At 35.9% G+C, this 14844-nt stretch overlaps 1 protein-coding gene across 57 annotated transcripts in view; it reads right to left on the reverse strand.

The window, feature by feature from the left end:
- The window catches only part of srcin1a (SRC kinase signaling inhibitor 1a), a 243469-nt gene that overhangs the window by 40091 nt on the left and 188534 nt on the right, over window positions 1-14844 (reverse strand). For all 57 annotated transcript variants that reach the window (XM_087243089.1, XM_087243071.1, XM_087243087.1 and 54 more), the window contains one exon: window positions 32-207. In XM_087243089.1, the coding sequence (XP_087099215.1) occupies window positions 32-207 (176 nt within the window). The remainder of the gene's footprint in view (window positions 1-31; window positions 208-14844) is intronic.

The raw sequence follows: 14844 nt of genomic DNA on the forward strand, positions 1-14844 counted from the left end.
TTGTGTGTGAGTGTGTGTGTATGAGACGCACTGCAGCTGCTGTATGATGAGTTCCTCCTCGTTCAGGTACTTGAGTCTCTCCTCTTCCACTAGAAGGCGCTGTCTCTGGAGAGGGTCTTCCTGTTTCCTCAGTGCATCAGACAGACGCAGACTCAGCTCAGTCTCGGTTCTCTTCAGTAAACTCCGTATGGAGTCCTGGTTCTGCAACTACACACAAATACACAGAAGTTAGGAGTCGTACTTCAATGTGTTTGATAAAAGTGAGAGAGAATCTGAAAATGATAACTCTGTCATTATTTGCTTTATGAACTTCTTAAAACTCAATGAGGGTCACAACAGCATATGGATAAATCTAGATTTGTGGGTATTTTTGTTTCCTTTAGATAAACTTTCCATTATTTTCAAAAACAAAAACTTAAGTGAGACAGTTTTGAAAAAGAGCACAAATAAAGTTCTCTCAAACAAAGTTTGTAGGTGTATTGAAGGACAATTTGTCTTAACTTGAAGTCCCCAAGAAACCAAAACAATTAATTTGTGCATGTCCTTAAGAAAAAAAACAACAGTTTTCTCTCCTAATCTTTAATTGAAATCTGAAACTTCCTGTTTTTGTTTTTTCAGTTAAACTGTCAAATTACATATATCTTAGCAGTTGGGCGTGGCTAACATCTTAAACCACGCTGTTGTTGTTTTGACAACAAACAGAAATGATGATGAGGAGATGTCTGTTAAGTTGTGATACTGTAACTCTCCTAAAAATCACTTTTCACGATTTTTCAGAATGAAATGCCTTCTTTACTACATCTTTACTACATTTAGCTTGCAGTAGAAAAATAAGCCACGTCCACTGTTTTATTAATTAATATTTAATTTCTTTAGGAACTGCACCACAATCTGAAAAAAATTATGGTCTCAGCTTTCGGTTCATGGGGACTTTAAAAACTCTCTGCCTTCAGAATCTTATATTCAGCTTTTCAATATCATAAAATAATACATTTACTCTAATAAGTTAAAGGTTCGGTAGGTGATTGTCTTCAGAAACATTTTGTGTTGTGCTGGTTGAAAGTCTCCTCACATTCCAATAGTAATGACTTAAGTAAGGGATCTAAATGTACTTATATGTTTGTTTGTTTTTTGCTGGGTAAGGCATAACCCTAAAAAATGTTTTAGTCCAATTATAGTGTTGGGCCAACATCTCCCATAATTCTGATAAGAAGCCCAAACTGTCTGTCAGCAAATGTAGATTTGGGCTTCTGCGCATATCTGTTTACGCAGATCCACCATTAACATGTGCATGCGTAGATGTGCGTCGTGCATTCATGCGTATACATGGAGACACATGAGATCACAGCAGCAAAAACAAATGCTGAATCAAAACTTTTAAAAATCCTGAGTCAATATTAGAGTTACTTTTGCACACTGGATGAAGGATGACACAAGTGTATTTTTTTTAGACAGGTTATGTTGTGTTTTAAAGTATTTTAGTCACGCGAAGCTTATATAAATTTTGTTGTTATGAATGGGTTATATGCACTGAAGTGTTGTTCAGCTACTGAAATGTTCCAGTGAAAGATCGATGTGACTATTTTCAGTTTTATAAGAGACATTCTACAGCATCAATAATATAGAATTTTATTTAGTTTAACAACAAAGCATAAAAAATTGAAGATAGCCGGTTTTGGCAGATCACCTACTGCACCTTTAATTAAATATTTGAATGAAACCTCTATAGTTTATATTCTTTGTAATTTTGGTAATAAAATGGATTTTGTGTCTGTTCCTAAGTTCTGGTCAATTAGTTACAGCAATCATAAAAATACATAACAATCTGTAAAGTACCAACAGAAAATGTGATTTCACTTCCTCTGGAAGGAAACTCTAGAAGGGACACTGCAAAAAATGCTTTTCTTACTTAGATTATTTTTCTAGTCCAAATATCCAAAAGCTCTTAAATCAAGAAGCATTTTCTAGACAAGCAAAACATATTGGCTTGTTTTAAGAAATAATATGCCAAAATGAAGACTGGAAACAAGACAAAAAATCTAAGTAAGAAAAGGAACGTCAATAACTCTTCACATGTTCATTTGTTCAGCAATAGTACATTGGTTAAGTTAATGTGATATTTTATTGAATTTCACATTGAAAGCTGTAATATAAGGAAAAAATACATTAAATTCTATTGTAGATATGCCATGTGGTCAGGGGTGGACTGGCTGTAGGAATCACCGGGTCAATGTGGCATGCCACTGTGAACCTCCCACTGCCCAATCTCAACTCCCAGTTTGGCTAACCAAAGAGTTGCTAGTCTCCTTTTCAATCCACAAGAACAACAACAACAACAAAAACAACATAAGAAAGAAAGAAAGAAAGAAAGAAAGAAAGAAAGAAAGAAAGAAAGAAAGAAAGAAAGAAAGAAAGAAAGAAAATAGCCAGAGGTTTGAAATATTTTGGAGGATGAGTACATGATGACAGAATTTTTATATGCAGGATCCTTCCTATCTATTTCCTAGAACAACATTCCTACACACAGTTGTATTCCTAGTCGAGTAGGTAAAAGGCTAAGAGTAGCATTGCGGTCTTCACATGCTTTAGGTGTATCAGTGTGTGAGATTTTATAGGCTAAGCTGCTTGAAAGTTCAGCATTTTACAAAAGGTCATCTGTCACAATTTATCATGTGACATATATGTAACATTGACCTGCCTTTGACCATATGCAGCTGTCATCGTGAATGTGAAGGTATGATACCATATAGCTTGAGCTCATGTCTGCGCATCTAAATCTATATGCTCAACGTGCCCTTGATAGAGTTACTGATGGATCATCTCCATTTAATGTCTCTTGCATGTGCATCCATGTCCTTGAGATTCATTCATTCATTTACCTTCGGCTTATTCCCTTTATTTATCAGAGGTCGCCACAGTGGAATGAACCGCCAAACTATGTTTTACATATGTTAACAAATGTTTTGCACAGCGAATGCCCTTCCAGCCGCAACCCAGTACTGGAAAACATCCATACACAATCATTCACACACTACAGAAAATTTAGTTTATTCAGTTCACCTATATCGCATCTCTTTGGACTGTGGGGGAAACCGGAGCACCAGGAGGACACCCACACGAACACGGGGAGAACATGCAAACTCCACACAGAAATGCCGACTGGCCTAGCCGGGACTCGAACCAGCGACCTTCTTGCTGTGTGGCGACAATGCTAGCTACTGAGCCTCCATGCTGCCGTCCTTGATGATTCACCATGATTTTGTAATGTAAGCATTCTGAATACACTGTTTGTTTGCCCTCAGAGAAAAAAACAGGGTGGACTTTGTCACTTGCAGAGCAGTGATAATGAGAAAAGTGTGTGAAAGCGTGTTTTTGTACACGGTATGAGTGTGTGTACAATCCCGTTTTAGCGTCGTTTGGCGGTAGTTCATTCTCAAGCTGAATTATTTATAAGTCTCATGCATTATTCAACATATCCATGTCTCCTAGGTAACAGGACGAGGGCAGGGGCCGTGTCTCGAGCGCTGGCATTCAGGCAGGTAATTGTGGAACTCAGCAATCTGCAGTGGTCATGACACTGGCGGCTCGCTCTCCACACCAAAGCAATTGACATCAATCTGGGCATCTCCACGAGGAGCACTCGCAGACTGTCGAAACATCCCCCTACACTGACACCCATTTGCCTCTGGGCCTTCAAGAGCCACATGCACTTTAAAATTGAAGAAGAGTGTAATACATTCCTGTGATCCAAAAATGACATCCTAATGAGTTTAATCAATCATTTCTGATGTTTTTGCCCATATAAACATCTAAACATTTCTCAAAATGAGCTGAGCAGAGATGCAATGCTGTGATAATATTGAGTTTACATTCATTCATTAATTTTCTCTCAGCTTAGTCCCTTTATTCATCAGAGGTCGCCACAGTGGAATGAACCTCCAACTTATTCAGCATATGTTTTACACAGTAGATGCTCTTTCAGCTGCAACCCAGTACTGGGAAACATCCATACACACTCATTCACACGCATACACTATGGCCAATTTCAAGAGTTCACACTCAGCTGATGATTGATTATAAAGCTTGTTTATCAAACAAATAAATAGATACGGATTGCTATGAAAAGATAACTAAGCACATCTATGGTGCCTATGTGGATAAGTCAATTAACTTACTGTAAGTTGCATGTTTTTGGATGGTGGGAGGAAACCAGTGGCATGTAAACTCCACTCAGAAATCTCGACTGGCTTGGTAAGGACTAGAACCAGTGACGTTCTTGCTGAGAGGCAACAGTGCTAACCACTGGGCCACCATGCCAACCATCTGGAAGAGGAGTAGGGGTGGAAGGGGGGATTCTTCAAACTGAAGATGACTGTGGTGTGGAACCTAGGTTATTTATGATGACTTAGGAATCGTCTGATTGGTGAATCATAAATTGAATATTGCAGGACCAGTTGTGTTCAATCATAAGCACGTGATCATCTTGAAATTAGTTTATAAATAAACTTCACTTAGTTTATTCAATTCAGCTATGGAGCATGTCTTTGTACTGTGGGGGAAAACGGAGCACCCGGAGGAAACCCACACGAACACAGGTAGAACATGCAACCTCCACACAGAAATGCCAATTCACCCAGTCGGGACTCAAACCAGCGACCTTCTTGCTGCGAGTCGACAGTGCTAACCACTGAGCCATTGTTGCCATTAGGTGTTTAATATTGTTTAATTAAATATGGCAATATTTTATTGTTGCATTTTGTATAAGAGTACAGTACACTGAAATAACTGAATGAAATGAGCTGAAATAACAAAATTGTTAAGATTTTTGGGGGGCAACTTAATTGTTTTATGTTCAATTCACTTAAATGTGTTAACTCAATTGGGCGACGCTGTGGCGCAGGGGTTAGCATGTTTGCCTCACAGCAAGAAGGTGACTGGTTCGAGCCTCGCCTGGGTCAGTCGGCATTTCTGTGTGGAGTTCTCCCCGTCTTCATGTGGGTTTCCTCCTGGTGGTCCGGTTTCCCGCACAAGTCCAAAGACATGCAGTACAGGTGAATTGGGTATGCTTAAATTGACTGTAGTGTATGAGTGTGTGTGTGTGTGGATGTTTCCCAGTGATGGGTTGCAGCTGGAAGGGCCTTCCACTGCATAAAACATATGCAGAATAAATTGGTACAGTAGTTTCTTCTGCTGTGGCAACCCCAGATTAATAAAGGCACTAAGCTGAAAAGAAAATGGATGAATAAAAGTTAAATTTATTTGATTTGTACTGGGACAACATAAAGGAAATGTGAGGGATGCTGCATTTTTTAAAGTGTGTGTTTAAAAAGTGTTTACCATGTGCGTTCTGGAACACTCTGTAATATAACATGCTGGATTATGATAAACTAAAGTTGAGTCAAATAAATACAAACCCAGTCGTCGGCTTAAAACGTCATTTAAATGTAATTTAAAAATTAACCAACTGTTGTGTTTGTCCATATTTGACCAACTGGTTACGACAACCAAACATTTTTTTAGTCTGTCATGTAAGCTTAGATTTTTAAGGATCTCATTTTATATTACAGGTAAGTGCCCTTAAATGGGTAATTTATGCAAAAATTAAATATTTGCTGTTCATTTATTAAAATAAGAAATATTGCAGATTGCTTTTGATCCAAAGTCTAAACATTATTGGGTTTAAGATTAAAGGGCAACATTGGGATTGTAAAGTGTAAAGTTTACAGAGTTACAGAGGTTTACAGAGGTTTTGAGGTAAGGGTCTGGGGGTGGTGTATAGGGGTAAAAATAATAACAGTCTATCTACAAGTGATAATTAATGTTATCACAATGAAAGTACTGTACATGCTTAACAAGTATGCTGTAAAAAATAGTTAAGTACATAGTAGTTAAGGTCAAATAATATATAATAACTGTGACCAGTTTGGGTTGGTACCTAGTAATTACCCAGTTACTGTAATTACCATAATACGAGCAATTTATGGACACGCAGAATATGACTATAAAAATAAATGGCTGTCTGTTTTTTTTTAAAAACATACTTGTTTTAGGTAGGTCTAGACAGAATCTGCGGATATTTTTTGCTATTAATCTGCAGATTTATGCAGAATGATTTTGGGAGTATCGTAACTAAAAACTTAATATATGAAATAAAAAATTACACCTAATTATCACTTTACAAACTATTCTGAATAAATCATATGAACATTTTCATATCAGTCGGTAATATTGCTGAAATAAAAAATAAAAAAACTAAATTAATATAAATTTGCACACATTTACACAAGTAAATAAATAGACTCAATGATGAGCTAAAAATCTGTCTAAATCTGCAGACTTCTGTGCGAGTTCATGTAGGCCTAGTTATAGGTTACATGTACTTACTATAGTAAAATCAGTAGATTATGCATACTGAGGTTTAGCAACCTTAAACAAGACCCTCATTTTATAGATTATCATTTTTTATAGATTATTTTATTTATAGTTTAAGAATGCTAAGCTACAAAATTAAGGCATTACTCAACCTCAAGTGGTTATAAACCTTCATAAGATCCTTTCTTCTGCTGAACACAAAAGAACACAATCTGAAGAAAGCAATTCTTCTAAATTGATTTATTATTTATTGTATTTATTTTGGGTTGGGAATCCAATATAAAATGAAATGTAATAAATCTAGGTGTTTATGGGGGCGGGAAGGAAATAAAACAGCAGCAAGAAAAAAAAAATATTGTGCACTCTTTATACTTTAGGCCACTAATTTGTTACGACCCTGTTTTCCTTTTTCTTTGCAGTGTGACGTCACAGTACATTAGTTAATTTATGGGTGGTGGATGTATATACTGTATTTGAGTTTTTTTGTGAAGAATGGCACTTACTCTGGTGGACCGTTATTCCCCAGAGAGGAAATTTTGTTCCAACTCTTGTTTCGCCATCTTATGTTTTTTGTTTTAGAACATTGTACTTTGTTGAGAAAATTTCTTTTGATTTCTCATTTATTTCAAATCCCTAGACAGTAATTTATATTTTGTTATTCCCTTCAATAAATTTGTGTTTCATTATATACCTTTGTGTGTATCTGATCCTTTTTATAGTACGGTCGAGAGTGAGCTGGCCGTGCAAATTGAATAAGCAAATCATCAGAGAATTTGTCAGTCTCATTTGCACAGATTCCACTAAGAAAAAAGACAAAGCAGAGTCTTTTCCACTTTGCAACAGAGTGCATTAGCACCTGCCTATGTTTTAAAATTATTGTTTGTTTGTTTCTAAATAAACATATTTCATACTTATGCATTTTTCTGCATAAATATGAAATATATTGTGTATATACTTGAAAATGACTCAGTTATGTCCTTTATGGTGCTTTATGTGAGTGAGTGGAGCTAAAGATTATATTATCTGTGTGTAATTGATGTCATTTTCTGTGTAGCATCATGAGTAATATAGTTTTGCTGAACTGTTTCACTGTTAAACAAAATCTACTTTTCAATGGAAAAAAAATGAATGGAGTTTCTACTATCGCAACACATAAGTACGTGTACGTTGTACAGTGATCCAGTTTTTCTGTTTGGTCTGTGCGTTCATGGTTAAGATGCAGGTCTTGGCTCATGAATCACACTGGTAGCTATCATCCCACAGTCAATTTTGATTAAAGCGCTGCTGACTGAAGAGCTGACTTGATTTGAGGCCGGCTCTCCCTCTCTCTTCATCTATGTATCCCTGCTGGGCCATACCATCTCATCATTGAATATGATATTAAGAGTTATAGCCAGCCTCACTATTGGAGTGAATCTCACGCAGCAGCAGCAGCAGAGAAATTAATGACTAGTAGAACACATGCTCATACATACTGTAAACACTCACACTCACACATAGTAGGGTAATAAATACAGCATTCTCACAGTTTTTTGATCAATGATTTGCTATGATTTGTCCACTCATGGTTAGGGAACAAAATCCCCTCTCGGTTATTGGTGTTAATCTGTAACCTGGTGGTAATAACTTTATTTATCTGACAAACCCTATTTAACAGACAGCCAAAATGTACAGTTTTCAAGATCAAACTCAAACTCAAACTTGAGTTTGCAAGATCATGTTGTTCTGAACTGACTGAAACCTAACAAAAGCAGGTTGACTAGATGAAGGACAAAGAGATAAAGAGCCTTTCAGTTACAACAAGAGAGGCTGATTGTTCCAAATCTGTAGTATCAAAGATCACATCTTTACAGTGTCACAAACTCATTGAAGATGGAGGGTAGGGTATTGCCTCATTCATTGAAGTGGACTCTATACTGCTCAGTAAGCACTGTCTTTCGGATGAGTGAGGACTGTCTTTTGGATGAGACATTAAATAGAGGTCCCGACTCTATGTGGTTGTGAAAAATCCCAGGTTGTCCTTCGAAAAAGAGTAGAGGTTTAACCCCAGCATTCTGGCCAAATTTGCCCACTAGCATCTGTCCATCATGGCCTCTTAACCATCCCCATATCATAACTGAATTCATCCCTCTGTCTCCTCTCCACCAATCAGCTGGTATGTGGTGTGCGGTCTGGTATGATAAGGCTGCCGTGGCATCATCTAGGTGGATGCTACACAATGGTGGTGGATGAGGAGATTCCCCTCAATGTGTAAAACGCTTTGAGTGTCTAAAAAGCGCTATATAAATGTGAGCAATTATTATTATTATTATTATAAAATTAAGTTCAATTTATTTGGGTTTGATTTTTTCTGGGTTATTTGGGTTTAATGTTTATATACAATTCTTTAAAAAATCCAAATGAATCTAATTAAAATCCTATTAAAAGCCTATTGATAAAACCCCCAACCTGGAGGACCAGAACATTCACACATACAGTACGGATAATTTAGTTTACCAAATTCACCTACTGTATAGTGCATGTCTTTGGACTTGTGGGGGAAACCGAAACACCCAGAGGCAACCCACATGAACACGAGGAGAACATTAAAAACCACACAAAAATGACCCAGGCAGGGCTCGAACCAGCCACCTTCTTGCTGTGAGGGGACAGCGCTACCCACTGCGTCACCATGCCACACCTTTATGCATATAGATTTACCTAATTGTGTCAATATCTCACATATGATTTTTTCAGCGATTAATGTTTCCAAACCCCTACTCCGTGTGACGCAACTCTGTGATGATTGGTCAAATGATCCAGTCTGTTGTGATTGGTCGACTGAATGCAGGACTTGTCCGAAAATGAACAACCGTCAGGGCTTATCAAGTATGGATACATTTCTGCCCAGTGGCAAAAGTCAAACTATTTTGAACTGTGAAAGCAGCACACATGTAATCTCATCGAAGGTTTAAGCAATTTGTTCAACAGCAAGTAAAAGCAAAAACATTTATAATATTTACCATACACCTACAAGCTAAATGGCTTGAACAAAAAACACACTATACATATTTTGCATGTGACAGAGAAAAGAAGGCAACTATTTTAATCACACAGGTTGTGATTTGGAGGAAGAAGTTGTTCTAAATAAACAAGGTGCCGACAAAGTGCCATTTACATTTATAGTTCTTGGTACTGATCCTTCCTGTAATCAAACACCCAGCCTGCACATCCCGCACTGTATGGTAGGCAAATGTAGCTGTCATCAATAAAATGACGGGAACACAGTACCAGGTTGGGACTATAGTTGTGAATGATAGATGAAATGGTTTAAGATCCATTTGAAGACTGACTTGTTTTAATCACTCACAGTTTTTGAGAGTCATTAACTTTATTTATGGTATACTTTCAGATTTAAAACTCAGATGAATGTTTTCATTCACTTAGTGCTGCACTACACACAGCTTACAAGATAATTTTCAAAAATGCAAAATATGGGCACTTTACATACTGAATGAGCTGCAATTGCTCTTTGTCAGTGCAGTTCATATTAAAAGACTCCATTAATGATGGATGGCTGAAAAAGTCACAAAGCTTCACTAAGACAAATGTTTGCCTGATGCAGTTTTATAACCACACATAACTGGAAAATAATCTCAGTTCTAAAAATGTGCATGACTTCTAGAGCCCTTGACAAAAATACTTTAAAATGCTCTCACATTTCCAGTTGCTGCATGACTGTAGGAACTCTGAAAATACAGAAAGGACTTCTGAGAGCTGCACAGTCCAACAGGATCTGTCAGACAGTTAGTTCAGCATTTCTCCTCCCCAAAGCTTCCTGCACATCCACTAAAACAACATTCCCTTTATCAGACTGCTGTTCAACATGTCACCCGATAATCTGACAGCTGCTCATACAAGGAACTTTTCTTTTTGCTTTAAAAATATTCCACTTCCATGTGTATTTTATTAAATATATTTTTCCCCATTCACACATACAATTTTTATATCAACCCCACTCGACTGAGACAACTGCTGTCTTGGGATAGTCGGTCCATATCTGAAAAATCTGACATTCTGACAGATACATTTTTGACTGACATCCGAGTATTCTTCTTATGCTCAGGCCTTCGCTGTTCTCTATGGGGGTAAGTTATAAAAGATCCCACTTCTCACTGTTTTTCTGCCTGTCTCTCTCTGTATACTGATACAAAATCGGTACATCACTATTAAGTTTATGAAAAATGGGGTGGGCTTTTAAATAAAAATAAATATACATGGGTAAAAGATGAATACCATCAAGTCTTAAATTTTATCATTTAATGATAGAATGTGTCCCTTCAATTCTCATCAAACAATAGTTGATATAGGGCAACACGGTGGCTCAGTGGTAACCTCATTGCCTCACAGCAAGAAGGTTGCAAGTTCAAGCCCCGGCTAGGTCAGTTGGCATTTCTGTGTGGAGTTTTCCTCCGGATGCACCAGTTTCTTCCACAATCCAAAAACATGCGCTATACTGTAGGTGAATTGAATAAGCTAAATCGGCCGTAGTGTATGTGTGTGAATGAGTGTGTAGTAATTACACTCTTCAAGGTATACTAATTTGTCACCAAGACGTTTTTAATATATATATATATATATATATATATATATATATATATATATATATATATATATATATATATATATATATTGTTATATGTATTATATACATTATATATTTTGCATTATATATCTTATTAAAATAACTGTTGTGCTGAACGACATTGGAATGTAATAGTACAAATGTTTTGAGATTTTATCTTTGCTAAAGTTATTTAAAACATTGCACTGTGCACTTTGCTTGCGCTTAATATGATTTCCATGCATACTACATACAATCACTTTTGTAAACTTAATTTCATGCAAATACCAAAATGCTAAGTCTTTGACCACAATGGAGAAAAAATGGGAAGAAAAAAATGTGCATTATGCACTTTTAGTTTAGAAACTGCAAATGTCTGTGGGTGGAAATTCAAAGGTTTGATCTGTAGATTCAACGTATGAATATTTTTGTATCTAGGACAAATTAACGGCAAAATACTGTACAAAGTATTAGCCAGAATGTTTTCAGCTGAAGCTTCTTAAATGAATGAAGCTGAAGAATACTAATATCTCCAGTAGACCTACTTATTAATTAATGAATCATATTTCATATTGAAGTAATTTACACAGTTAATGAACTGAACTGAATTAAAACTGTAGTTGATTGAGCTTAATACTATCTTGCTACAGCTGTGCATAGTAGAATGTGTATTTGTTTGCATTAGTTTGCATAGGTTTGCATTAATTCTGTTAACTCTTTCCTGTTTAAAACTGTAAAGCTGTTCCATCCTCAACTCTTTAAAGCATTACAAAAAAGTGACATGACCAAAAGTTTTAAATTCATTATCAGATCCTCTCATTTTGATGTTAAAGAGCATGATTCACATCAGCTCTCCAAACTGATCTCTAAAAAGGATCGAGAATAATGCATTTCCTCCTCCACACACCACACACACACACATGGACATAAAACCATCAGTACATGGAGCAAGAAATACCAGGTGAGGCCATTCAGCAGTCAATCCAGTTTTTTGGCTATGTTTAAATAAATGAGATATTGTGAAGACTATAAACTACCACTCTTATTAGTGGCATCTGTGCCTTTTGGAGCAGCTTCTCTGTCTCCTCTTTAAATCAGTGTAAGGTGCAACCTCAAACAATACCTCATACAACAGAGTTTCAATACGGCTAAACTAGGTTTTCTGACTGCGTTACAGTTAATTACTTACAGTATAATGGTTCTTTTAAAGGAATGGAAGTTAATGATAAGCGCATGCTCAAGCGACTTCTGGTGTAAATGGAATAATTGACTCCAAACTGCTGTACTAAAATTTTAATGCACACCTGAGGTGTAACAGGCAATTGACATCACATCAAGCCACATTATGACCTCAGGTACACATTAAATTTTCAATATTTCAGCGAACTGCTGTCAATTACTCCTTACTTTGAGACTGAGGTCTTGTGGTAATGACAATGACTAACCTTCAAACACTGTGCATTTCTGTGAATGAAAAAGAGCTATCAACCTTTACAGCTAACAAAGTAAGGTAATTTGGGGCAGTAGTTTGTAATGTGTGTTATCTCAAAGGTAGAATTACAAAGTTTCAAGGACGACAATTTTTTTTTGTCCTCAACACCAAATTGATCTGGTTTAATAATGACATTATTTTCTGTAGAGCTGCTTACAGCTGAATTGAACTAGTTTAATAATTTTTAAACTTATAAATATTATCTGACTTACTAAAAATAATCAATCATGAACTAAATAGAGCTGAATTACATTATGGAGCAGAACAATGGCGTTGTCTCCTGTATAGCTGCAATTAGTTGAAGACTTGAAATGAATCAAAACTAAACTTAATTTAGCTAAATATCATTATTGTTTTCTGTGGATCTGATTTACAGCTGTAATTGAGTTTGTTTCACAGATTACTAATTATTAAACTAAATTAAATCAACTTTCAAGAAAATTTAGCTAAAGAATAACACCATTGTCTAATGTAAAGTTGCTTGATAGCTTTGTTTGATTTCGTTTCACAATATTGTAATTAACTACACGGCTATTAAACTAAATTAAATCAACATTCAAGCAAATTTAGCAGAAGAATAACACTACTGTCTAATGTAATGTTCCCAGCAGGCACAGGACATCAACATGACGTCAGATTGGACTTTCCATTTTGAGCAGAAATGAAAATTGGGTTGACGTCAGAACCCAACGTTAGACCAATGTCAATGTCCAACGTCGGACCAATGTAGATTTTGTTTATTTTCCAATGCAACCTAAAAACAACCAAATATTAAAGTCTAATAATGTTAAAGCTTGACATTGTGTGTTTACACTATAATATCTGTCAGACGTTGGATTTTGATTAAATAAACTGTCAGTATTTGAAGTCAATATGACATTGGTTTAAGATGTTGGCTCAAAGTCGGATTGTGGTTACTTTCCAACACAATACTGAATTTCGGTCACCTGACATCACAACCCAAATCTAACCCAATATTAATGTCTCATGACATTGTTTGCCGGCTAAGTTGCTTCATAGCTGTAGCTAAATTTGTTTTACTACAGCTATTGAACTAAACTGAATCAACACTGAGCTAGATGTAGCTAAATGATGCCAGTAATGTTTTCTGTGGAGTTGTATTATAGCTATTTAATTAGATTGTTTTAAAAATGTATGCACTTTACACTTTAATTGAGCTGACTTAAATACATTTTCAACTGAATTAAGCTGAGTAACATCACCTTTTTCTTTTTTAGATTTGCTTTATAGCTGTAATTGAATTTGTAACAAATCTTTGCTAAACAAGCTAAAGTAGCTGAAAAAAAGTCCTTCTAACATTATGTTGCTTTATAGCTATAATTGAATTTGTTTCACCATCTATTAATTTCAGTTATTACACTGGCCTAAATCAACATAGAACTAACATGAATTAACATGAATTAAGCTGAATAATGTCATTATTATTTTCTGTAGATCTGCTTTGCAGCTGTAATTGAATTTGCTACATATCTTTGCTGAACAATTACAAGCTCATTTAGCTGAATAATATCAATACCATCTTATGTAATGTTGCTTATAGCCGTAACTGAATTTGTTTCATCACTTATTACTTTCACACAGTTGTTAAACTAGTCTAAATCAACGTGAAACTAAATGAAGTTGAGTAATGTCATTATTGCTTTCTGTGGAGATGCTTTACAGCCAAAATTGAATTTGTTTTCTGATTTATAATAACCAACCAACAATGAATAAAAACACCACTGTCAATTGTAATAATGATCTATAGCTTTAACTGAATTTGTTTGACCACGTATTAATCTAACAGTATTGAACTAAACTGAATCAACACTGAGATATATTAAGATGAACAGTAATATAATTGCTTTGCTCTATTTCATAATTATTGACATTCTGTTATTGAAGAATTAATCAGAACTTAAATACATTTAGTTGAATCAATTACAGTACTGTGTTTTGTAGAGCTGCTCACAGCTGTTGTCATTTAATTTGTTTAAAAATGCATTTCTGAATCATCACTGCACTAAATTGAGCTGAATAATAAGACCGCTGTCTTCCATAAAGCTGCTTTACTCCTGACAATGATGAATCCTGCATTACAAACAGTTATTTTCCTGTTTATTACAGTTAAGCTGCTTTGAAACAATCTGTACGTGCTTGCTATCTAAACAAAGTGACGTGTTTTGTCTGCCTGAAAGCGAACAAACACAATAAGCCTTAAAACGACAGGCAATCTGGACACCTTTGAGGTTTGATGTAATGTTTAATATCCAGCAATGCGGAGCAGGGATTTAAACGAATGAGACTGGGACAACCCGGTGCGATGTGTCAAAAATAGCAGCCAAGCAAGTGACAAATTGTCCTGACATGCCACATT

This window comes from Danio rerio, chromosome 3, assembly GCF_052040795.2.
Source record: "Danio rerio strain M-AB ecotype USA chromosome 3, GRCz13ab, whole genome shotgun sequence".
NCBI classification, from domain to species: domain Eukaryota; kingdom Metazoa; phylum Chordata; class Actinopteri; order Cypriniformes; family Danionidae; genus Danio; species Danio rerio.